Genomic DNA, 25,751 nt, shown 5'->3' on the forward strand with positions numbered 1-25,751 from the left:
TTCAGTTCATCATTTAGACAAAGACAAAGTCTACAAGAACCCTGAAGGTGAAGCACTGAAAGTCAAATAGGTTTTCAATGGAAGCTGCTGTCGGAGCACAGCACGCTGGACTTCTTGTCTGTGATGTTTGGAAAATCCATGCAATGCAGTGGGACTTCAACTCTCTGCACTATTTGGAGCATCCCAAAAGCTCAGTGGTCACGCCCACAGAGAGCTCTATAGTGAGGCCAAGAAGTCATCGAGGCATGAGTAACTGTGGCCTTGCTATCACTTACCGAATGGATGTTCTACAGCCAAAACGGTACAAACCTTTCCAAATACTGCTCTCAGGAAAAGCAACAACAAATAAACCAGCAGCACAAGTAAGCCAAGGACAGAATAAACCATACATTTACCCACATTAAAAAGCAACACATGATACTCAGTACCACTGAATATCAGCAGGACACAGACAGAACAGAACTAATTTCCTCCTTCTACCCTAAGACTGCAGGAGACATTAATCAGCACAATAGTTACATCCTATCTTGTCTAGCTCCAGAATAAACCAGATTGGGTTTCATGACAAATTATTGTGGCTTTACACACAGGGTTCCTGGACTGGACACAAGTGAACATTAGACAATCCAGTAACACTCAAATTCAGATGTTTAAGACAAACATTTTCATTTGGCTTTACGTTTGCAATAAGCCAAGAAGTGAGCATGGGACTCTTGTCAACTCTTTAAATAAATAAGCTTCTAAGTTATTTTTTAAAATTCAAAAAGTATTTAGTTAATAAATTACAGACTAAATGTAGCATCACTGCAGTTTACATCTGAGAGAAGAATAAAACTGAAGGAAAGTAACAGTTTTGCAAACATAAATGTTGTAGACAACAGCAAATCTAACCACGCAACTGAAGCTGAGACTCCTGTGCTGACAGAGGTCAACACACTACTGACTAGCAGTTGATAGTATGAAAAAATGTCTTCTAAATGTATTTTTGCTGCGGTTTAAAAGAATGGTTTGGATATAATTTAAGAAATGTGGTTGTCATGGAAGTCAAATCTTTATAAGCCTCTAAAAATCCCAATTAGCTCCCTGAAGTAAGAATTACTGCATATCCCTTATGCTTTCTTTTAAATTCAGTAGATTTGTTTTCATCACAGCACAGTTTGCATTCCACAAAGGTCAATATCACCAGCTTACATAATAGTAAAACCAACCTTGACACAGACAGCACTAATTAACAGACATAAAAACAACCCAAGCAGCCACACAACACAGACTAATCCTTACTGCTACAGATGCCAAAGACATCTCAACGAGCACTTCATGTGTGTTTGTGCGTAGGTGGAGCAATCAGTCATTCATTCCAATCTTGCACATGTAAACAAGAAAATGCAATACATGTAGAATAGAGATTACATCTTACCTCATTTAAATGCATGGGGGGAATAAAAGCTATGGCAAAGCTCTATATACTTAAATCATTTTTCCCACTGAAGCTATGATCTTAAGTTAATAAAATAAGCTTTCACTGCTCATATACTATCAGCCATAGTCTGGCAAGCAGGAAAATATGTTGAGCACAATTCATGACATAACCTCAGGCCTCCCCCAAACCACAGATGCTGCAGACTGACAGCCCCAATTCATTGTCATCCTAGAGACAACAAATACAATAGACAGACTACTGACAAGTTCCCCAGCGAGGAGGAAGCCTCCACATAATTCACAATTCTGTCCCACTTTATTCACAGCCTTGGTCCTTCCTTCACCCCTTGCACTGGATGTATGCTAGGAGAAAAGAGGGCTACAAGCAGTCAAGGCACAAGTCAGGATAGCCCTATGGCTCTTCATGCCTTTGCAGTGCCCCCAAACAAAGGGCAAAGTCCCAACAAAGGACATGCTTAAGGCCTCATTTTTCCCTAGAGTGGATTTTGTGCCAGAAAATTCTTGGGAAAGCCTAAAATTGGGCTTGGGAACTTTAAAGCCAATGGGTAATAATCAAGAAACACCAAATGCATCTGTTTTAATTGGCACTCTAAATTATCTATGTGGAAAAATTTTAGCTTGAAAACTTTCCACTTGTTTTAAGGATTTATACTTAAATATGAATTCTTCGCTAAACCTTTCAGTAGTATCTTTTCACTTATCCATAACCACTGCATGCTATCCAGGGTCAAAGTGCAATTCTATCTCAAAATCAACATCTGATCACAGCTTCCCAGAGCATTTTTCAGTTTAGAGCTATCTCCCCTCTCTCCCCCCACCAAAGTGTGTTTCAAGAAAGAAAGGAAGACCTGGGAAAAACAGTGTGGTTTTGGAGAGGGATTCACAATCAAAAGCTTTCGACTAAGGACGGTGTAATTAAAAAATAAAAAAAAAGCCATAAATATATTTTATGTTTGCCTTCAGTTTACAATGCTTACCATTGCATTTATATTCTAACAAGAGACACAATCCTCACACAAAGATAATCAGATTTCTCACACCAGGCAGTCTCAAAACAACAAATCAATAAGCTTTGTTTATCAAACAAATGCAGGCGTATTGCTAATTCAGAATGACTGAGTATTTCTCCACCAGAACTAAAGTTAAAGAGAATGTGTTATAGCAATGCACTTTAGTAGTAGCCAGAACTCTTTATCATAAGAACACACTCATACTCTACAAACAGGATTAAAAGCGATCTGCCACCAAATGGATTTCAAACGCCCAAGCCGGTACAAAATAAACTGATTTCAACAAGATTCTGACCTCACAGCCCCAAGAATAACACCTAATGATGACTCCAAGATTTAAATCAAAAGTAATCATGTTTGAAAAACCTTCAGATACTTTACTTGTATTACATTAAAGTAAAAGCAAGAGCTGCATAAAGCCAGAGAAGCAGGTGTGAACTTGGGACACAAAGTACACACAGAAGTGAATCACAGTGGATGGAGTACATGCATTATCCTACACAAATTCAGGCTACCTAATTGTTTTGAGACATCCCCTTCCCACCCACCAGCTCACTCTGAAATAGCTAATTCAATTTTCATTTGCTGGGTAAAGCTGTCACCACATTATCCACACCCACATCCGACTCATATAAACTGTCCTGTAATAAGCAGAATCCAGCAGAGGTCAGAAATGGCTCTGCACAGGAAATGCCTGGGTGTTTTCCATTCAGGCTCTGAAGATTACTCTTCTACGTGAAGACAGCCTAGGTCTAGGGTCATGCTTTTGTACAAACTTTATTTTAAATCATTTTCTGCTTAACCTGCAGTATTAGTCATTGCAGAAAACGAACTTACCAGCTTACTGATTTAGTTGCCCTGTAGCATCAGTATTTCATAATATTTCTGTTAAATCTTACTAATTTTATATATATTCTGATTTTGGCATTCTCATGAGAGAAAAACAAATCTTTAACGCACATTAATGAAAACTCAAAGGCACTGTTCAACCCCATAGCCTTGACCCACACAGGAGCACATCACAACTTCCCTTTTATTCCATCAGTATAAAACAGCAGCTCGCAATATTCAAGAACCGTCTCAGCAACACGACAGCAGATATTTTGCACAGCGCACCTGGAACACAATGCACTAGACTACTGCCTTACAGTACCAACTGATCGCACAAGCGTTTTAAAAACCTTTCCCGAATGCCGCCTAGTGAGAAGTGAAGTGCATCAACAGGATGTTACTTAAAAATGAGAAATAATTGCCACGGAATTAATAACTTGGACTTATGCAATACTTCTGCAGCCGGCTGGAAACACTTAACCATAAAGTAATTTGCATCCCCCTCTCTCAGCAGGGCACAGATGGAGACTTGCAAAAAGCCAATCTGCAGGTCAGCACATTCAGGAGGTGACAGCAGTTGCAGAAAGCACTGAGGCATCACAACACTTCTTTGTGAACGCTTTCTCTCTCTCTCTTTTTTTTTTTTTTTTTTTAACTCTATCGTCTTACAACTATCGATTGCAACGTTGCCAGCAGCGATACTCCATGACCCTCCCTGCATTTTTTACCGGCACGCCAAAGAGAACCCGATTTTCATCGCGGCTGCTATAAACACGAGACAGCCTTCCAAGAGGGCAGCGCTTTTATCGCTGCAGTTCACAAGTCAAGGAGCACAGGTCACGCTCCGTCAGCCTCCCGCGGGCTCCAGCTGCTGCTCCCCCTCCGCTCTGCAGCCTCCGCACCTCCGGCCCGACCCCGAGACCGGGCGGGCAGTGCCCCGGCACACCCGCTCGCACTGCTGCGAGGCTGGGGGCGAAGGAAACGATTTGCTTTTAAATGCAAAGCGCCCACAAAACACTGCCTTACCCACCGCAGCCACTAGAGATATCTTATCGAAGCACCGTCTCGCTCCGTGGGCGCTCTGCAGAAGCGCTGAAGCAGCAGCAGCAGCAGCCGCAGGTTCTGCAGCGCGGAGGGGCCGGGAGGCAGAGCGTGCACCCCCGGCGCTCGCAGCCCCCGCCCGGCACCGCTCCCTGCACGGAGCTCCCCGTGAGGCAGCGCTGGCTACTGACCTCCCCGGCGGCGACGGCGGCGGCTCCTCCATGGCGGCAGCGGCGGCACAAACCAGCGCGGCGGCGTCTCTCATGCATGCACCGGGGCCGGCATGGCGGCGGGCCCCAGTGCGCGGCGCGGGGGCGCAGCGAGGAGCGGGAGCAGCAGGAGGAGGGGAGCGGGTCCCTAGCCGGCTGCAGGAGCGCGGCCGCGCAGAGCCGCCCGCGCGGCCGCCATCTTGGGAACAGCCTCCGAGGGCAGCGGCGCCGGCAGCATCGCTACGGCGCGCCAGGAGGGACCGGCCGCGCCAGAGGCGCCCGCTCCGCCGCGGCCGGGCTGGGGGCGGCTCCCGGTGCGGGTTTCTCCCTGTCGGCCGCGGGGTCGGGACGGGCTGTGGGACGGCGATGCTTCCCTTCAGCACCGTGGAAATTACACCTCCGCACTTCCCCGCGAGGGGCCGCGTTTATCCCGAGGCGGGGCGGTGATGGGGGCGCGGCGGGCGCTGCCACCCCCTCCCTGCCCCGGTGGCGGAGCTGTCAGGCGCTGGCTGCGGCCGCTCGCTGCGGGTGCCGCGGTCCCTGCCGCTGCTCGCTCCCACACCGCCGGCAGACAGAGAGAGAAGAAAAATAGTACTGCTGAGGGGAAGATAGTTTCCCTCGGCAGGTGCCCGCTCCCTGCAGCCGTGCTCGCCCGAAGTCCAGCGCCTGCGGCGGCTGGAGCGACCGCGGCCGGATCCAAGGAGGTGGAGGGCGTGAAAGACCCTTGAGGTCCCCTGTGGGGGCGTGCATGCAAGAATAATCTTCTGTCTTTTATGCTCTGCTGCTGACAGAGTAACTTGTTTGAATTTATGAACCTGGACTTTTTAAACCCTCCAGCAGCACTGGTTATCAGCCTTGGACAGAGAACTGGAGCAACATTATCCAGCTGGAAATACAGAGAGGAAAGTGTGATTTCCTGAGCTGCAGGTTGGCTGGAATATCAATATCGATATTAACTCCCGTCAAAAGCAGAAAAGTCCTTTAATTGTTGGGAGAGGGAGCCCCACCTTCTGTGTTACGGGACTGGAAGCACAGCGGCAAACCCTGGCACCAGTAATGCGTACACAAAGCATATGCATTATTTCTGATGGGTGAAATTTGAGCTTGGACTAGAATCAGTTCTAGATTCTGCATTTTTGCACCAGTTCCTTCATTAGCTGTACAAGAAATTTGCACCGTTCTAATCTGATACCAAAATTCAGTTGTAAAGTCGCTGTTCATGAAATAAAGTTGTCCACTTCTCTGTCGAAGTTTATGAAACAAATTCAACAGTCCCTTTAAAATAAAAGATTTTTTTTAAAGCTGAAATGCAGGATATACTTCTACTGTATAATCTTAATACTACCTACTATTTATCATCTTAATGAATGCATGCTTTAAAATGCAGGAGCATTTTCAATCAGATAAATATCATTATGCAGGAAGCCACTTAGACTCTTTTCCATAGGTCAAGAAAGATACCCAAATCACCATGACCCTGATGATCTTGACACTGAAACATCAAGACATTCAGAATTTACATCAATAATTATTAAAGATACCTCATGTAATGGAAAAATGGAGTATTTAGCATGTTAAAAACTTTTGCTGGGGTACTTGACCCAAAACCATAAAGCAGTTCCAATGGCAGACACACAGAATACATTGCCACTAATCTGTCACGGTGAACTCAACTTAGAAACCATAGCTGAAGCTCAAAAATTCTGAAGTAATAAATTAGTTGCCATCTCCATAAAAAGCATACATTTTCTAAGGCAAAGCTGCTTACTTCACAGTATGCGTGTGTTTCTAGCATGATCACAAATAACAAAGAGTCAATGTTACAGATGAAATTTGAACATTCTTTTCAGCTAGGGATCATTGTCTCACACCATCTCTGCAGCTGTTTGCAGGGCAGAGACATATTTAGCAATCATGGCAAAATGTTTCAGCTTCTTTGCTTCTTCTATCAAAACCATCAATGCAATGGTCTGTTAGAAGCACAGAGTTTTCATTAAATCTGATACTGCATTTTGCCATAGAATGGGATGGTGTGGAAGTGGAGCCATCCCAAGGGCCCTTGGCAAAGGGAGAAATGGGGACTGACCACTGCCACTACTTTCTGTAAATATTAAGATATTTTACTGAAGTAAACTGGGGTTCACTGCAGCCTCTCAAACAAGGTGGTCCAGAAAACTCTTCTCTGTACCCATTTTCCCCTTTCCCTTTAGGCCAACCCAGCATATTTCATTGCATCACATTCTTGTGGTATATCACAGAAAATGTCCTAAAACTACAGATACTGGCCAAGCAAAGCAAGGCTGTATGATTGATACAGAGATGCTTCTTTATCTGCAATTGACAATAGTGAGCAACATAGCTCCTGGCATCAAGGAGAAGATTGTAAAAGAAAAAGTTTATGAATGGCCTTACGGAGAACTTGGGAAGAAATTAAGAGGTGCAGAAATATTTGGAGGTGATAGTACAGGAAACACCAGATGACATAAGAGTCTCAGAGCCTATATAGGGATAATATTTAGCAAAGAAAAAATTTCAAGGCAATACAGAGGTCTTAAAAATTGATATGCAAAAAAAGAAATTGTATTTCAAAGACTCCCTGACTGCCAGTTTCTGAGTCTAAGCACATCAATATTTCATAGGTGCATGGAAATTGATGAAAGAAATTGTTCACTCTGGTTTTACTACTGGAACAGAAGAAGACACAAGGTTAAAATACACATCACAATAAGTAGCATCTGTCTGTAAGAAAATAGAGTTAAAATATTAGGAATGGATTTTATTGTCTGATGTGGCAAAATCATTACTCCAAAATTCCAGGTTAAAAAAACAAACCAGGAAACAAGTAACTGTCAAAATAGACAAACTTATTTCAATTTAAATTCTGTTTTCAGAAGTTTTAGAATTAATTTTTTCTTTTTTTTTTTCAGAAAACATCTGGCTTTCTAATTTAGCAGATGTTGCAATTGCTTAGGAATTGCTTTTTATTCTAGCAACATGCCTTTTATTACAGTAGCAGTCCTAAAACTTGCAATAGAAATTTGACATGGCAATAGCATCCTAATAACAAAAAAAGGTCTTTGAAATAGCATTTTCAAATTTCTACTGCAACTACCCCTTGAAATTTCTATCAGTTCCTGGGGCATATATTCTGCTGTTCCTTCCTCCTCAAGTCATCACAGGTATCAGACACAATTGTACATGCATCTGTGCTTTTGCCATCTGCCATTTCTCCAGTTATTTTCTATATGCAAAAAATCCTAATAAACACAGAGAAATATTTGGTCCCTGTAGGTAAATAAATATGTTTTTTAAATAGAATTTAAATATAATTGAAAATTTTTCTCCTGGTATCTGTCACAAGGCAAAACTTCCAAACTTTTTTTTTTTTTTTCACGTTATGAATGTTGTGCAGAATAAGGCACAACTTGGTTTTGGGTTTTCTTAAGTCAATAAATGAAATCTAGTAATCAGATTTTTCTTCACATGTGAACTGCATGCAAAAAAAAAAATTAATGATGAAACTAGCTTTGTACAATTAGTTTTTCCTTAAAATAAGTCATTTATTTTAATTCTAATGAAAGCTATTTAAAAGTAAAAGCTATGTTAATGAGACATTAGAGAACAGCCTGCTAGGTATAGTTAGTCTAGATTTAGTAAAATGTGCTGAAGACAGAATATTCTTTTTTTTTTTCTTGGTCATAGATTAGAAATGCTCTTCTGCAATGCAATGAAGAGTAAAACATGAACGATACCTACGTTTAATGTCTAGAACACAACCTGACACCATTTCTGATGTAGACATTGCAACTAACATCTCCAGAGTCCAAATAAAATACCAAGATGTGTTTCTACCTGGGCATTTGCAGATTCCTCCATCTACAGTTTCGTTGTTCTCACAGAAGTTCAGGTTGGGGGTGGCATTGAAAGAAACAGAACTCACTTTTCAGTGTTATCTAACCTGAGCTTTGCTGCAGTTGAGTTGAAGTGTGAAGCTGAAAGAAGATAAGGAGTCCCACTGTATATAGCCCTGTTCAATCACCCGTTACTGCTGTGATTCATTCACTTGGGAAGCTGGCATGGTAGCTGCCAAAGCTTGTTCAGCAGCGTGGATTAACACCCGTGCTGTAATAGGAGCCAGCTAACTTGACGGAGGTGGAATATTTCTGTCTGAGCTCTGTCATCTCACAGGCTGCATGTCAGATTGCACAGGGCTCAATACCATTAATTCACCACTATTAAAGGAGTATTTGTTGGTAAGAGTAGCATGAGGTCAGAGACATTCCTGTGATTATTGTTTTATCACTTCAACTGGGCATTATTTTTTTAGGTACTTCCCGTCCTAAAAAGCAACTCTATATAGCACTGCCTCCGCATTATTAAAATGGCATGACCCATATGAGAGAAGTACAAAATCCAGTTGTGCTGAAAGCTGTATGCTTTTACTGTGCAAAGCTTGTCTCTGGGCTCAGTGTCTGTAAAGCTGGGCATAGCTAAACCCACTGGCTGCTCTTCAAAGATACAAAGGCACTGGACTTAGAAATTATCTGAAACTGAAAATTTTGACACGTGTATAGCAGTCAGGCTACAGAAGTTTTTATCTTCACAATAACTGATTTTGGACCTGTGAAAATCAGCTGCACTGAATTCAGTGCTACTTGAACTTGACTATCAACAACAGAGTAAGCTTGCTTAAAGCTAGCTTGGCTCCTGCTAAATCATATTTTAATTCTTTCCTCAGCTATATAATAGACATACTCAGTGAGCAGCCATGGGGCATTTATAAACAAGACCAAATGCTTGTCTGCATTTGTGTTCACTGCATTAATTTTGTGTTCAAAGAAGCTCCAGTAAAGAGCTGGGGCCAATTCTTTGAAACCCTATTTGTAGGCCCAGAGCATATCCATCTGTCTTCTGTGTGTGCCTGGCAGTGTAATTCAATGGATTGTTGCATGCAACTCTTTCAACATGTTTTCAAGCATCTTGCAAGTTTGACTAGTTGCTTATACCAAAATTACGAAGTTATGCTTCTTATTTCCATCAGCCCAGAAAGCACCAAAAAAAAGTTCCAGACTATATCTTTTTAAAATATCTGGTTGTGCAGCTGAGATTCTGCCTATGTCTGCCTGACAGCAGCTGCATTATCCCAGCAGAAAACAGCTGTGAGATTTGTATCAAACTTCCCTGTCTAGGAAGACAGGAGCTGCCCATGTCTCCTCCTTCTCACAGCTCTTTTTGTAAGTGAGAGTAATCACAGAAAAGCAGCGTAGCTGGCATTTTCCTTTACCCCAGCAGGTCCTGGCAGTTGTATCAGCTGGACAGAGTTATAAGCAGCCATGAGAAAATTTTAATCTGCATTAAACGTTAATCCCTGCAAACACTTACATACACATCAGTTCACTTATATAATAGGCATACTGAAATCAGTGGGACAACCCTGGGAGAACAGTTACTCATACATATAAATGTTTATAGGATTCATTTCCTCCTTTTGCTCTGAATCATCTGGAATAATGTCTTCCCCACAACTTCAGAAGGTGAGTTTTGTGGTGTAATCCTGTTGATGGCTCAGTTCTGGTGAACATCAATAGGAATTAAGATATTCCCCGTTTGTTGCAAAGCCCTCCTAACTAGAGCATAGTAAAATAATATCTTTTTCTAAAACTCCCAGTTGTGTCCTATTCTGCAGTGCCTCAGGTTTTCTTTAATTTCTAGTCCATTTCATTACTTCAAAAAAGCTGTTCCCTCATTGTTAACATAACTGTTTTCATCCTTCTAAATACTTACACAGTTCCTACGGTATAAAACACTACAAAGAAGTAATCACCTGCCATTTGATATTATTTCAATGCGTTCAGAGTTTTTTATTCTCATTTGAGTCTTATTGGCCCCTATCATTATTTCTATAATTGATTTGCATTTCCTCTTCCTCATAGGAATTGATGCTTATTTTAAGGCACATCCATGCTAGGAGACATAGCACACAGCACTTGAAATAACTGTGGAATGATGTGAGCTAATATGCTGTCCTGGCACAGCAGTCTTTCCAGCTACAGCCAGCTGAAGAATCCAGATTATGACCTTTGTGTTAGGGAGCTGAGACCCATGTGAATTTTCTGCTGAGCTGTTTGTTTAAAAAAGGGCTTCTCCCAACACCTTTGGGTGGATTTCTCTATGACTGTTAGGATACAATGGGCATTGATAAATTTTAGGAGCAACTATTTTAATTCTATCTTTCAGTCCAAAGCCTCTCAAATCCACTGTGATCGTTCTTCAGCTGTAATGATAATCAGAAATACAAAGGGGTCAAAATTTTGTTAGTTTTTCTTCCTGTCCAAAGAAAATAGAATGAGATAATGTGTTGTTTGAGAACAGGATGACCTTGTTGAAGCTGAGGGTCTGTAATTGCTTGGTTCCTCCTCTCTCACAGGCTCAATGCTATGGCATATTTGAGCCCTGCTTCTGCTGGTTATCTACGGGATAGTGTGAAGTCCAGGAGAGAAATTTCTTCCACCCCTAATCTCAGTAGAGCTACCAGTCAATTAGCTCTACTACTTGGCATACACGTTGAGGCACTAACATAAAACAGACTCAACTTGCTTAAAAGACTCCAGCTCTCCAACAATGGATGGATATTGTGGCACGTAGAGCTAGGAGAAAAATGCTGATCTGGAGATTCAGCACCCAGTTTTCAACAGGGCAAGCACGCATTATTCATTCAGTAGTATTGGAGAAGGGTTCCTGGCTAGAGTGTGCTCGTTCACCTGTCGGAAGCATTCAGTGTGGATCAGTTGCAAAACTTTATCACATGTTGGATAGCTGTAACCTGCCTGAGATGAGATCATAGAAGTATTAATCTTCCAGCTAACTCTTTAGATGGACATTTGGTCTATAGCCCATCTGTCTGAGGCAGTCATGGTCTTCATAAGGCATAGATGACTACTCACAGAATGAGGAGTTATGTATTCTGTAAGCTGTGGAAGATGAATTGAATACATACTATATTTCTAAATGTACAGTTATGGTTAATAGAAGAATTGCATTGCTATTCTTACCTGGATTTCAAATTTCAGCAATAACATTTCACTTCAAGCTTTTGCATTAAAATTCGTATTTGTACTTTTCTAAACCACCTCCAAATGACAGCTTAATTCTGGGCTCCCCATCACAAAAGAGATAGGGACATGCAGGAATGAGTCCAGCAAAAGACCATAAAGGTAGTGAAGGGTATGGAGCATCTGAGATCTCAGGAGAGAAGCTGGAAATGTTCAGTCTGGGGAAGAGAAGGCTCAGGAAGAATCTTACCAATGTGTAGAAATACTTGATGGGACAGAGTAAAGAAGATGGAGCCAGGCTCTGTTCAGTGGTGTCCTGTGAAAGGACTAGAAGCAGTGGATAAACCATGAAAAATTCTGTTTAAACTTGAGAAAAACTTTCCTTATTGTGAGAGTGGTCAAACAATGGCATGAGTTGTTCGGAGAGGTTGTGGAATCACCATCCTTAGAGATATTCAAAACCCAAGTGGTTGTGGCCCTGAGGTACCTGCTCCTGCTCACCCTGCTTTAAGCAGAGTGTTGGGATGAGGTGATCTCCAGGAGAACCTGTCTACCTCAGCCACTCTGTGGCTGATCTCATAAATACTTCTGAATTACAAACAATCTCTTAAACAAAAAGTTCCCTAGGAAACACAACTATTTAAAAGCACACAGCACCAAAAAATTCTGGTACTATTTATAATTTTGTTGAGAACTGTTATTTTAAATTATTGAATTTCTAATAAAGAACTATTGCTGGTAAGAATTAAGTTATTCTGAAATATACAATTCACAATGCTGTTAAGTAGCCATTTTTGCCAGTTAAATTGTAACTTTCTATCAGAAGAAAGTGTGCAATACCAAATATGTGGGTAAAATCACGGCTTTGTGAGCACCTTCCTTTCCAAAGTTGTGCCATTTCCTACTAAGGAGGTTTTACAGCAAGATCAACAATACTGCCTTTTTTAAAAAAAATATTTTATACTCGAACAACATGGATTGTTTTAAGAAACTTCTGAAAAAACAAGTAACATTAACCATGCTTTTGTATTTTAAGTGATACAGAATCCTGATATTCAAATTGTATAAATTACATACCATTGCATTTTACATGTCAAATAAACCAAGCCTGTCATTATTTGGATGTGGTCAGCTTTACTGCTCTGCAAAGAGTGAATGTGACATACATAATCATTTGTACAAAGCCAGAATCTGAAAATCTTAGACTCCTCTGATTTCAGCAGTTGTTTTTTCTGAGTGAGTTTTGCCCAACCAAAAGATGAATGGCTCTGTGCTATTCCCTGTTAATGGCACTGTACCTCAGCTGAGCCTTCTGATGTATTTTAATTATCACACTACCTGTATTTGAAAATACTACCTATAAGCACATTTAGTGTGGCAGGTACAAAGCATGTATTGATATCACCATTATTTTTCAGAGTTACATTTCATGCTGTGTTTATTGCAGCTATTCAGATCTTCTTGTCTCCACAACAGCATGCCAACCACGGTGTTGACTAAGAGTATTTAACTGTGAATGGATCTCTCTCCCTGAAGTAACGAGCTCAGATAGACTTCAGAAAATGATGTTTTGCCTGCCTCATCACTTGTCTAAAAGGGATAAGGGCAGCACTATCAGAATTACTCTGATGTAATGCAGTGAGCATGAGTGTCCTAGAAAGTTGCAAGCTGTAGGTGTCACATCATCACAGAGTCTTGTTTCCTTTGAGCTGCCAAATGATCTTTATTTGAATTTAAAATATTTTTGCCTGACAAAGCAGTAACAAGCAGCCTATTAAATATACCATTGAATGTCTTTCCTACTTGATCATCAGCATTTTGGTATCTTAAAGTGAACTGACAAGTTTTCTTCACATTATACAATTTGCAATTTTTAGCACAAACCAGAAGTGAATCTGATTGCCAGCTTGACATTCTTGGAGCCTTGTATTTGTGCATAAATATGAAAGCTCAGTATAAAAGGTTTGTGGTCATATTGGCTATCAGAGTCCTAGAAGCAAATTATGAAAATGTGGCTGTGGGCATATAAAAATAATCTGTAAGTTACTATTTAAATGTTCAGTTTGTGTACTCAGAGCTATAAGGAATCAGCCATCTTACCTACAAGATGTTTACAAAGCAAGTCTGCTAGGTTTTCTAACAGCATCTTTGTAATATATTTCATTCTTTTAAAATTTTATTTTATTTTCATTTCGTTTCATTTCAATTTAGAAATGTAATATTTCTGTTGTAGAATATGGGGGCATGTTTAAGAAATATATAATAAATACAACTACAGCCACGACAGGGCACATCTAAGTGTGGTATTTAGTGGTAGGTTGTGTTAGTAATCATAAGTTATAAGCAGCAGATATAAAAAAGGATGGAACAGCAGAAACAAGAGGATGGTATAGGTACTGCCATTCTGGTGTAACTTGAGCCTTATCTTAACCTGGGTTAAGTATTCATTTAACAATGGTTGCTTGAGCTGAATTTAACTGATTTTTTTACAAAGTAAAAATAACTGATTGATGTTTTGATTATGTAATTTATTATTATCCCTTTATGAACCATGCTTCTTACCTCTGCATATTGCTGGTTTTTCAGCCTCCACATGCTTGGATTACATAGCACTTTGTTCCAAAGCATTCTCCTTGAGAGTGATCTTTATTTCTGTGCAATCTGACAAGCTGAAAAAGGTTTTCTTGGTGTATTTATAGAGGGGCAAATTGGCAGAGCTATGAATACAACTCCAGCATTGCTTATGAGCATAATTGAATCTCTTTCCATTGCAACATAAAACTATAATAATGTGTGCATTTTTTACCAGTATAACTACATCAATAATAGGGCTGCTACTGCCATACATTATAGACACCCATCATTAGCTTACTGTGAAAGTGTCATTTATTGTGCTTACAAGAAAGAAAAAAGTTTATTCTGGTCAATAAACAAAGTCCCAGCTTCAGAGCCAGAAAGATGCATCTTTTTTTTCTTTGCCAAGGGCAAGGGACTCACTGAGGAACAGGCTGCATGGTTGAGCTGTTGAATGCTTCTCCAGCTGCACACTTCCCATCAGCCAAATATATTATCAGAGCAATACACAGATTCTTTGGCTATAAACAAAAGCATGCATGTACTTTCTTGTGCCACTAACAACCCTTGATGTTCAAGGTTAACATTTCCTTAAAGTGCTAGATTAAAAATTTTTCCAACCCCCCACCCCCCCAGCCTCCATCCATATAAGATAATTAATACTAACAATTTCATCCTAACTCAAGATCTTTAAACCAAGCTGGTCTGGTTTTCATTTTTTGTTTAAAATGGAAAGACACAGAGGGAAATGCAATGTTTAGTATCCATGAACACCTTTGCAAAGATAGGTAGGTAGGTAGGTAGGTAGGTGGCTAGGTAGGTAGGTATGCATTTAATCTGCATTTGGTAGGGCTAAAGCTTAAACAGAACATTGGCAAAATCAAAGAACTACAAATTCAGCAGTGACTGGGCAAGAAATGCCCATGGTTTTGCAGGAGGGTGAAGTTGCAGCAGGAGAGTGAAGTTGCAGCAGAAAGCCAGGTTTGTCCTGGGCCAGCTCATGTTTGCTGCAGGCTGCCTTGCTCCTGGTCTGTGGAGTGCTGACCTGCCAGGAGCCCGAGGGGAATTGTGCTGCAGAGCTTCTGCCCGTCCCTCCTTTGCACAAGCGCTCCATCCCTTCCTCCGTGGGTCGTGGCAGAGCGCGTGGCCCGTACCAACCTGACTGCCAGGGTGCTCTGGGTGAGTCACACCCACGCCACAAGCTGGCTGCTATCTGCAAGGGTAGGGCACTCGCAGTGTGACGGGGAAGGGCTCTGCCTCTGGTTGGACATCAGCACTCAGCCACAAGAAGAAAGCCCAGAAGAAAATGTTCAAGGGCTCTGGTTCATACGTCCCGGCTGTCTAGTACACTAGGAGGAGCATTCAAGTTCCACCTGTTTAGGGAAGGTGTAACCTCTGACTTGGGCTGTTGAACTGGCTCAACAAGCAGGAACAGGTCAGGGTGATGCAAGCCCTGCCCTTGCCCTTCCCTGCCAGACTATTTGTTTCCTCAAAGGTATCAAGCAAACTCCAAAGCTTTTAAGCAGGAGGGAAGGTTAAAGAAGCACGCAACCATCATTGAGAGCTGCAGGCAAAAAATAGCCTGGCATTATTTTTACAGAAATGCATGTAGGCAATTTATTAAGGCAAAAGGATGCCCCTGTAAAGCAAAACATGTAGCTCACAAGAGCAAGCAGAAACTAGAACCAGTATTTGATGAAAGACTACTGAACCAGTAATAGATATTAGGTGCTAGGACAAATTTATTTATTTTCAGCAAAGACTGGTTTGCAGTAGAAAGGGATGCTGGAAGTATTTTATAAAAGAGAAATTTGCTAATCTGCACTGTTGAAAAGGCCAGTATATTCCCTATATATGAATTTGGTTTTGAAGTGTTTCCAGGAAAAATACAATAGTGAATGATGGGTACTTTATCCACAAAAATATATTTGCAAGGGCTCTAAGACATGAGAGAGTCACCAGCTCTTGTGACACTGATTGCTTAAAAATGGGCTGTTTCCAGGGAATGACAAGAAATGACGAGACAATAAACCATTCTTACAGGAAGTCTCAGGCAGTAGCAACATTGGCCAAGTTTAAAATTTGCTGGGGGTAGAAGCTGAGGATGTACTAAAACATATTGGGCTTAAGGTTACAACTGAACAAGCAATATATTATTCTCCTTTCATTGGACAAAGACCCATGTTCTGCTTATGAACTGCTTTTAAAATTGCAAAACAAAAAAAAAAAAAAACCCTCCCCAAATGCGTCACAAATTGGAATTACTTGTACAAAACATTCATCAAACAAGTTCATGCTGATGCCTGTTGTAGGAATTGCTCAGAGTATTTGACATTTGTGCCACAATATTTGTGTGCTGCATGACACTGGCGATGTGTTTCTGCTCTATGAGCAAGTGCCTTGCTCAGAGGGTTGTTGCTGCTCTGCTGTGGGCTGTCAGCCCTGCTCAGGGCAGGCACTGTGCTCCCCTCACATCTCATTTGTGAAGATAAAGGAAGGTGGGAGATGAATGGTGCCTTGGTCCTCTGCTGCTCTGTCTACTCACTGTTGACATTTCCATTTTTGATTAAAAAAGATTTCAGCTACTCTTATAGCAAACAGGCAGATAAACGAAGAAATTCTCTTGCCTCAGAGCATTTGGAATAATTTTTTTTAAGTCACAGCTCCAGGAACTGTGTGAATTAGAGACAAATACAAACTCAGATTAAATTATTGTCTTCAGTTTTGTAGAATTGTTCTTGAAGACATGATCCAGAAATATTCTGAAGTTTCAGTAAGCAAACCAGAATGAAAATAAAAAAGGATTTATACATACATAGGCCAGCCTTTTCATTTTAGGGACCTGAATCATGACTTCTGAATGCCTGGATTAGCAATTCTGTATTTAGCAGTGACCAAAATATTCAAAAATAGCTTCTCACTATTTGTGCAGTCTATATTTATGCTTGGTAAAAGCCATCTAAGCTGCTAAAAAAAGAAACACAGACCTTGGCAGTTAGCAGGGCATGTCCACAAAAACCAATATGCAACATTGCCACTTGGGTCTGAAGTTCTCTTCTGTTGCCTCTCAGCAGCAGCAGAGACTGACAGAAGCTACTCTGAGACACTCCTCCTCATCTTCTATCACTTATCCTTTAAGTGTGATGCATAAAGCAACAATAGTCAAAGTGATTGCACTTCCAAAAGGACAGGATCACCAGGCAAAAACTTCATTTTTTTTGAAGTGGAAAAAACCTGTGATCTCAGAAGCCGTGTGTTTGGGAAATGGTAGGAGCTATTCCTGATTGAGAACAGACCAGACAAGCCTTAACCAATTACTTGCCTTTTCTGCTCTTTTCTCCCCAGGTCTGATTTATTTGTTGATTTTATCCCGTCACATATGTCTTATCTTTTAGACAGTTCATTCTTTGGGACAGAGACCACCATTTACTTTTTTTTTTTTTTTTTTTTAAATAACAATGCTACATAATCTGACTGAAGTTTTTCACTTGCTATACTGTAAGTGTTAAATGAATAACAATTTTGGCCAATTCCTAGTCTCACCTAGCTCCTTTTGGGCTATTGTAGCCCAAAGCTATAATCAGCAAATAAAGCAATTTGGTCAGGCTTCTATCTGGAAGAAATCCTCATTCCAGAGTACAGAATTTTAAAGCTGACATCTGGAGTGATACAGGTAAGTTTTCTTATGGTCCATATGTGCCTCCTGACACATTTACGTACTCTAGATGTAAATTAAGACTATTATGTTAAAAATGTGCCCCTCCTTTTCTGTTTTGTCAGCCTCTGCACTATAGAAACTCCTTACAACTCCTCCAGTACACAACCCAAATATGTGTTCTTTAATGTCCAGAATCAGAATCTGCCAGCACTTCCTCAGAGTAGCAGCCAGGCTGTCTCACCTGAGTATGGCTTGTGCAAGTGCCAGCCACTCCCAGCTGCACCCCCACAGGGCACCAGCTCTTCTCTGAGTGCTAGCCCAGGAGAGCAGGACAGACCACAGGTAGGTCTCTCACTGTATTGATCAGTGCAAAAAACCCCCTCTAACACACAAATAAAAAAAAAATCTAGAAAAAGAGGATTTACAGTAATTTCTTTAATCATAACAGGGATTCCTTATGGGAAACTCTCCAAGATAAAACTGAGCAATATTGCAATACTCTGGCCCATAAACAAGCCCGTGCCCATGCTGTTGCCTCAAAGACACTATGATGGAAATTTCTCATTTTCATTTTAAGTAACTTGTTCTACCTAGAATCCCTGTGTGTACTTCCTTTCTAAAACTTGTATCATCCTGTTTCTGTGGTGCAAAACTCATACGTTGTGTTATTTGCTATTTATTGCTATCTGTACATTTCTTATCTGTACATACCCATATGAATATGGTACTTATACTTCAATAGCATGTGTTTGTAAAATACACTGGCATGTGCAACTCTGGTAATGAATCTAAAGATGAGCACATTTAAAACTATGCCCAAGGCGGTTTGGATTACTGTATTTGCCAAAAGTAGCTGGCTGTGTTGTGATGTTTTAATAGCTCCTGCAGAGCTGGACTGCAGAGCTCCTGCATAGCAGCTGCACTGCTAGGGCAGATTCTTGCACATTATTCAATAGTCCTTAATTGAACTTTTCATTAGGTATACACAGGAAGAACATGGAAACATCCCTGATTTTTATCCCTCTAGTGTCCTCCAGGAATCAGCTACCGTTATTCTTGTTTATGTGGGGAAAATGATTTTAGAATCTTTTCATATTACACCGTTAGTGTATCAGTAAGAGGTTAAGACACACTGATTTATCCTGTTAGTGTTAGAAACTACAATTATGTGTAAAATGAAAAATTATGCAAAGTGAACTATGCAATGACTATGCAATGTGACCTGCCAGAGCAGTCCTTCTGCATCAGTTCCTCCAAAGATCTTCTGTGACCTGAGAAGCTGCACTTTCTTCCCACTTTCCCCCTTCTCTCAGAGTCAGCAAGCTGTGCCATCAACAAGACACTGAAAAGAAAACAGACCTGAGCCCTGCAAGAAACAAAAGGGGATTTCTGTCCTTCTCTGGGTTCTGTCTCTGTAGAATTGAAATCCTGCCCTTCAGTCAACATTCACACCAGCTGCCTGGGTAGCCCTATGTGATGTCCCACCCTTTCAAGACAATCTAAAAACCGTAAGTTGATTTTCTCAGTTGAGTTCCTTCAACCTGATGCTGAGATGTATATATATACATAGATATAATTACATACACACAAATATACGTTTTAGCTATGTAGAAACTGCAAACTAGATATAAAGAATTCCAAAATACCTGATTGTACTTTGTTTTGAAACTTGCATATTTGGTAGTTCTGTCACATTAAATAAAGACAAAAATCATTTTATTAATGGCAACAGCTATTATGCTACTCAGTTGCCTAATGAAATGCTTTAGAGTGAAATGCCAAACTCACATGTTCATCCAGAGAATCTAAAAAATGTGTTTATACTATCACTTAGTCTGTTTGTCAGTCCATCTTCTAACCCCGTACCCAGCAGAAAAAATTACAGTGAATACAGTGAAAAGAACACAGTGAAGCATGGAAAAAAAATGTAAAAGGTCCTTGCTAGTGTTACATTTGTGCATCTGTAGGGACAAGCATGACAATTAACCAAGAGCCCTGAACATTCAGTTTCTCCTTTGAGAGAAACTGCGTTCACGGTTTTTTCTCTAAAAGGCGCCTCTGAACTTGGATTCTTTCCTATGATGCTGAATGCCAGCTTGTTCCGTGAAAAGGAGGGGATTTAAAAGGCCATAAAACTAGAAGGACTTCTTCTGGATAGACAGGCAATTAAAACAAAAGGAAGTTTGCATTATATATAGAGGCAGAACTTCTTACTCCATTTCAGCATGTGCACAAGATAATTTTACTTCTGTTAAATAATTTCATTTGTTTTTAATGGCCTTCTCGTGTCCTAAAGACTCCTCTCCATGTAAAACTATATATCTATTAGAATGGCAGTAGAAGGCTCTCATCAAAATTGTATGATTCTTTTTTTTTTTATCTGCATTAAGATGTGACCCAGAGAAACTGGCTGAAAGCGTAGAAGCCTTCTCTGCCATTCTTGCTATTTGTGAAGTGTTTTCAAACTTGTTTGCAAATTTTTTTTTTGCTTTACTGTCTGTGTTGGACCCTCAGTTCTCTGTTCCTTTTTTCTTTCCTGCTTATCCCAGGCAGAGGAGCAGCCTGAGGCAGAACTGGCTCCAGCAGCTCAGGCTGAGTGCAAGGCTTTCTTGCTCGTCAGTGAAATGGATGGATGGGCTCATTGGCTCAGCTCATTCACCAAACTCCCTGGTCAGAGCAGCCTGTCAGGCTCCAGGAGCCGCAGCTCTGCACTCAAGCCAGGAGAAGTTGCATCTTTTTCTGCGTCCATCTAAATCCATCACGTGGCGAGCCCAAGTCATTTTCCTCCAACCCTATCACAAGACAAGTAAAAACCAGGCTTGCTGTATGTTTGCTTACCACTCTCCAAGGAATAATTTGCAGCCTGGCTTTTTATGGGCAGAGGGAGCCAGCTGGGGCACCCCAGAGAGAGAGAGACAAGCCTGGGTGAGCCATGCTGGGGCAGGAGCCAAGGGAGCAGCAGCAGCAGCAGGACGCTGGAAGAAAAGACGATTCACAAAAGGAGACTGTGCCTTCCCACGCTGGGCTGCAGCTGGGGGCTCCGTAGTCAGCGGCAAGGCCAGACAGAGGTGACTCAGTGAGGTGACTCAGAGGTGACAGAGCTCGTCTCTGACAGGATCTGCCCTTCTGACCAGAGTTATTATGGATGACCAGCTGAGAGGAACAACCGCTGCGGGGAATTCCTCGGTACTGATGGGAGCTGTGGGGCTGTCTTTGGGGATAGAGAGACCTCACCTCCCTTTTCCCTTGGCTCACATCACCCTGTGTAGCTGTCTGCTACAGGGCAGCACTGGCACCCACTCTGCCTGGTGAAGCAGTCCCTGTGCCCTGAGCCCGCAGGTTCTGTGTGGGCAGAGCACTCAGTGATCCACTGCTGATAAGCAGAGAGAGCTGTGGGAGCTCACACCAGCCTGTGAGAAGGCAAGCAGACGTGTGGGAAGCAGTCACATCTCTGGGCAGCTGAGGATGGCCTCATCCCTGCCAGCCTGGCAGTCACCCATCCAGGGACTGACTGTATGGATATACCGCAGCCACATCGGTACCGCTGCAGGTCCCACCTCTCTTCTGCTGTGTTTGTCACGTCAATGTGCTCCAATAAAGGAGAATGAGGTGAACTCTTATGATGAGCTGGATGAAAAGACTATCATCCCAGCTGTTTGCTGCTGCCTCACCAGCCAGTGCTTTTCCTGCCCAGCTCCCCCGTTCCACTACATTTCATGAACAAGAAAACAAACCAGCCAGAATGGCAGAATGGAGGGATGGGTCAACTGGGTGAATAATCTGAGGTGTGATCTGCTCTCAGGGACAGCTGAAACATTTTATCTGGCTGCAATCTAAATTGGGTTTTATTAGGAAACAGCTGTAATGGCTTCAAAAGTGACCATTTCCTAGCTGTCCCTTGCACTGCAGTGATTGCTGCAGGTGACTGCTGCCAATCTACCCAAGTGTCACTGGCAGGTTGCTTGCCTGAGTGCAAGGCAGGCAGCTTGGGCCGAGCCCCAGCACGTGGGGGCTTTTAAAATCAGCCAAGCAGCTTTGCCCACAGGCTGGCATGCAGGGCTCAGATGATATGCTCTTTTAGGAGGGTGACCCCTCAGAGCAGACAGCTGAAAGCAAATGGTCCAACGCTGGCAATAGTATCTTAAAGCACCAAAGCTTTTGGTGTTGTGAAGGTTAAGTCATCCTGTTCGGCACTTTAAATTTCAGGTTATCTGAATTTTCCATGTACTTGGAAAAGCAATATTTTACTAATTAATCAAAGTAGATTTAAAAATTCAAAATATATTTTTATTATTTTTTGGTATATAGAATGTTTGGGGTTTTTTTTTTAATCTTTGCCCTCATATATCCCTGAAAATTTCAAATTTGCATACATTGGATATATAAGAAAAGCTGCAGCAGACCATCATCTTGGTTTTATTTGCCAGCAAAATCCTCACTAAATACAGAAATTATTTAAGTTCTTACCATGCTGAGATAAGCTTGATGTAAGGAGCTGTAATATGGTACAGTAATAATATGTGGGCACCTCAGTCAATTTTTCTCGAATCCATATGACATGAACATCTTCAAATAATCTAGTCTAATTACTTGTTCTCATCCATGGGATAACAAATACACATCCCAAACACCAGGGAAAGAAAAAAAAATAAGAGAGAAACAATTTTTTTTTTTTTTACTTCCCCTAAGATATAGCTTCCAGCCTAGCCTAAACCACCTCTGATAATATACCAGAGCTTTGGGCTTCACAGATCAGGAAAGCATGAACAAGTACAAAATAAAGTTTTATGACCAGAAAAGGAGAACTCACTTTCTACTGAAAGCACAGAGGTTCTTTTATTTTTAAGTCAAAGCTCAGTTCTATAGTGATCTGGACACAATCATAGAGGCTAGATACTTAAAATACCAGCCTCTCCATATATTCAGTAGGAACATGCCTTGAGGCTCACCAGTAACTCATGTAACCAGAACTCTGAGCAGACAGACAATACTTTTCATTTCTAAAGCTGTGAACGAGCAAAACCTCACTAATCACAAATCAAGGAAGCAGATAAGCACGTGTTGACACCCTTGCCTTACTCTCGGGGAGTGCAACAAACGCTGCTTTGTGCAAAGTGGGTCATCTGGTGCCAGGGTTCAGCGTGCAGGGCTGGGGGTGCCATCCCACAGGCGTGTCTGGACCAGGGGCAGCTGCAGAATACAGCAGACCCCCTGCTCCTCTGCAGGCTGCCAGCAGAGATGGAAAGGTAGGGATATGGCATTGTGACAGGTGCTGTGTCACAAAGGAAGATGCACAGAGCTCTGTAAAGGGTGTAAGTGACCAAGGCTTTCAGCCTTGCCACTCTCTTGTTCCCTAAATTTGACCAAGATTTTTTTTTATCGCTTCTACTCCATTTTACCTCTAAGGCCCTTTCTCCTGCCATGCTGAGCTGGGTGGCACCAAGCTCTGGGTCCCAAGCACTGCCAGGAGAGCTCACAGCAATACTGATCAGGATGACAGTCACAATTAATAATAAACAGTTCTTTCAGATCTTGTACAACAAAAGAAAGAAAGAGCTACCAAAGCACTCAAAAACCCCAGGCAAGACTGGAACCTAAAGAAAGTAAACCACAAAAGTTTAAAAAAACTTTTCTACTTACTGCATATATAATGGCCTGTTCCAGAATTGTGATGTGTTGAACATATAACAGGGTCCAGTGGCTTGGGTGGAGTGGTAGCGGGTAAAAAACAAACTGCAGAAGCAGCAGAAACAGATTTAAAGGTCACCAAGCTCATTCACTTTGGAAAACAAGTGAACACTGCGACACTGTGAACAACACTGTGCCTACTGTCTGTTACACCACTCCCCGTGACTGCTGTCCTACTCCTTTTTCACTGTCATTGCAATATATTTATCAGTGGAGAGCTGAGATACATCAGATATCCGAGGGAAAAAATGCAGAGTGGCCAAGGAAATAGCTTTGCCTACGTGTGCATGGTGGAAGGAAGCTGTGCAGGTACTCACACTTCATGGAGACCATGACTTGCTGCTGGCTCCGTATCACGTCAGCCTGAGAATGTATGAAGAGCTGGGTATTGAAATAATATTTCCTACCCTAATAAAATAAATTTGAAATGGAAGCTGTGTGTCTGATTTTCCATTTACTTGTCTAATAAAAACTATTGTTTCCTTTCATGTTTCCTACGCTTGTTTTCTTCCAGTGCTGATTTTGACTGGGATAGAGTTGATTTTCTTTACAGTAGCTGGTAAGGGGCTGTGGTTTGGATTTGTGCTGGAAACAGTGCTGATAACACAGGGATGTTTTGGTTATTGCTGAGCACAGCTTACACAGAGCTGAGGCCTTTTCTGCCTTTCACACCACCCCAGCAGTGAGTGGGCTGGGTGTGCACAAGGAGTTGGGAAGGGACAGTGTCAGGAGAGCTGACCCCAACTGACCACAGGGATATCCCGTATCATGTGGAATCATGCTCAGCATCTAAAGCTGGGAGAAGAAGGAGCAAGAGGCAACATTCAGAGTGATGCTGTTTACCTTCCCAAGTGACTGTTACACGTGACAGAGCCCTGCTTTCCTAGGGATGCTTGCACACCTGCCTGCCCATGGGGAGTGGTGAATAAATTCCTTGTTCTGCTTTGCCTGCATGTGTAACTTTACTTGTCAAAATGTCTTTGTCTCAGCCCACAAGTTTTCTCACTTTTACCCTCGTGCCTCTATCCACCACCTTACAAAACTCCATTTCTGCTTGTTGAAAATGGTGACATTTTATTCTGTGTGTGGAGGTTTAAGCTCAGCAACAAGTGAGACCTCAGGTCATGCTGGCAGAGAGAGCAGTGAATGTACATGGTGTGTGAGTATGCTGTCAGTGTGTATGCAGGGTGTATATGCTGTGTGCACAGGATTTTCCTCTAAAATAGGTTTGCACATTAGATAAAATGTTAAGGCTTTTATAAATACTGGATACTGAGGTCTTCTAGTTTAAGTGGATGTGAAACCTTGATTTTTGTCTTGCTATTTAATGCATTTCACAGCATTTTTATAGCTTTGTCCTTTTATTACCAATATTTCTGTCACTGCCTTCTTAACTGTTTAGTCTTCTGCTTTTTATTTTGTGTCTGCACCTATTTTTTCACCTGGTTTCAATGACACAGGAATCCTTCAATACACTTGCCAGGGTCAAACTCTTGCACCCTCAAGACTAGAATATATTCAAAGCAAAGCTATTGTGAGCTATTCTTACTTCAATTACCAGTTACTTTCCTGGGAAGAGAAGGAAAGTGCCAGTGATTTAGTCATCCATCTCACAAGCTGCAAGATAAGAAAAAGACCTTGAATTTTCTTACCTTTACTCATACCTTCCTTGTTGTTAGTCGTTTAGCATTGCAGGCCAGTTCAAATTAGCAGGACAGCACTCATATCATGGGAGCCATCCAGCTCTGGAAATAACAGCCACAGTGCTCTGCAATGTTTCTGTGACTTTGCAAATGACAACAGGTGAAAATCTCTCACTGGGTATCATGTTTAAATTCTCCATTGCGCAGCTCTCCTCTCCATCACCACTGACATTTTGATTTTGAGTCACTCCTCTTTTTCCTTTCTGGTCCTTTTAATCGTTTCAATGAGGGAGAAAGAAGTGAAGGGAAAAGAGAAGGGACTAGAGTCAAGTTTCCATATAAATTTAGCTCAGTGGAATGGGCTAGGAAATACCAAAGGAGTTGGAAATTAACTCTGTTAGAAACCAAATACCTCCTGCCTACATGCGATGTTGTGGTTACCAGGATCTTTGTAATTTTTGAACTTGTCCTGTTAATGCCTTTTTTCCAAATAAAGCTTCATAAGCAGCACTATTCCATGCATCCACAGAACAGCCCTTTCTTAAGGAAAATTTATGCAGACGTGTAGTAAGATCAAAGGGTGGGTTGGATCAGCAAAAGTTCCC

The 25,751-nt window shown here is 41.6% G+C and overlaps 1 protein-coding gene across 9 annotated transcripts in view; it reads right to left on the reverse strand.

Annotated features, from left to right (window-relative positions):
* Nucleotides 1-25,405, reverse strand: part of MAP3K4 (mitogen-activated protein kinase kinase kinase 4) — an 83,329-nt gene extending 57,924 nt beyond the window's left edge. For 6 of the 9 annotated variants that reach the window (XR_005256165.1, XM_038130363.1, XM_038130365.1 and 3 more), the window contains exon 1: nucleotides 4,514-4,909. Coding sequence is in view for 7 of the 9 variants with exons in the window: in XM_038130363.1 (XP_037986291.1) it covers nucleotides 4,514-4,587 (74 nt within the window). In the remaining 2 variants the exon portion in view is untranslated. Of the gene's footprint in view, nucleotides 1-4,513; nucleotides 4,910-8,383; nucleotides 8,552-23,455; nucleotides 23,648-25,155 lie in introns of those variants that run through there. The other 3 variants (XM_038130366.1, XM_038130361.1, XM_038130362.1) reach the window with 3 other exon arrangements.
* Nucleotides 25,406-25,751: the final 346 nt, after the last annotated feature.

The sequence above is a fragment of the Motacilla alba genome, chromosome 3 (genome assembly GCF_015832195.1).
Source record: "Motacilla alba alba isolate MOTALB_02 chromosome 3, Motacilla_alba_V1.0_pri, whole genome shotgun sequence".
NCBI classification, from domain to species: Eukaryota; Metazoa; Chordata; class Aves; order Passeriformes; family Motacillidae; genus Motacilla; species Motacilla alba.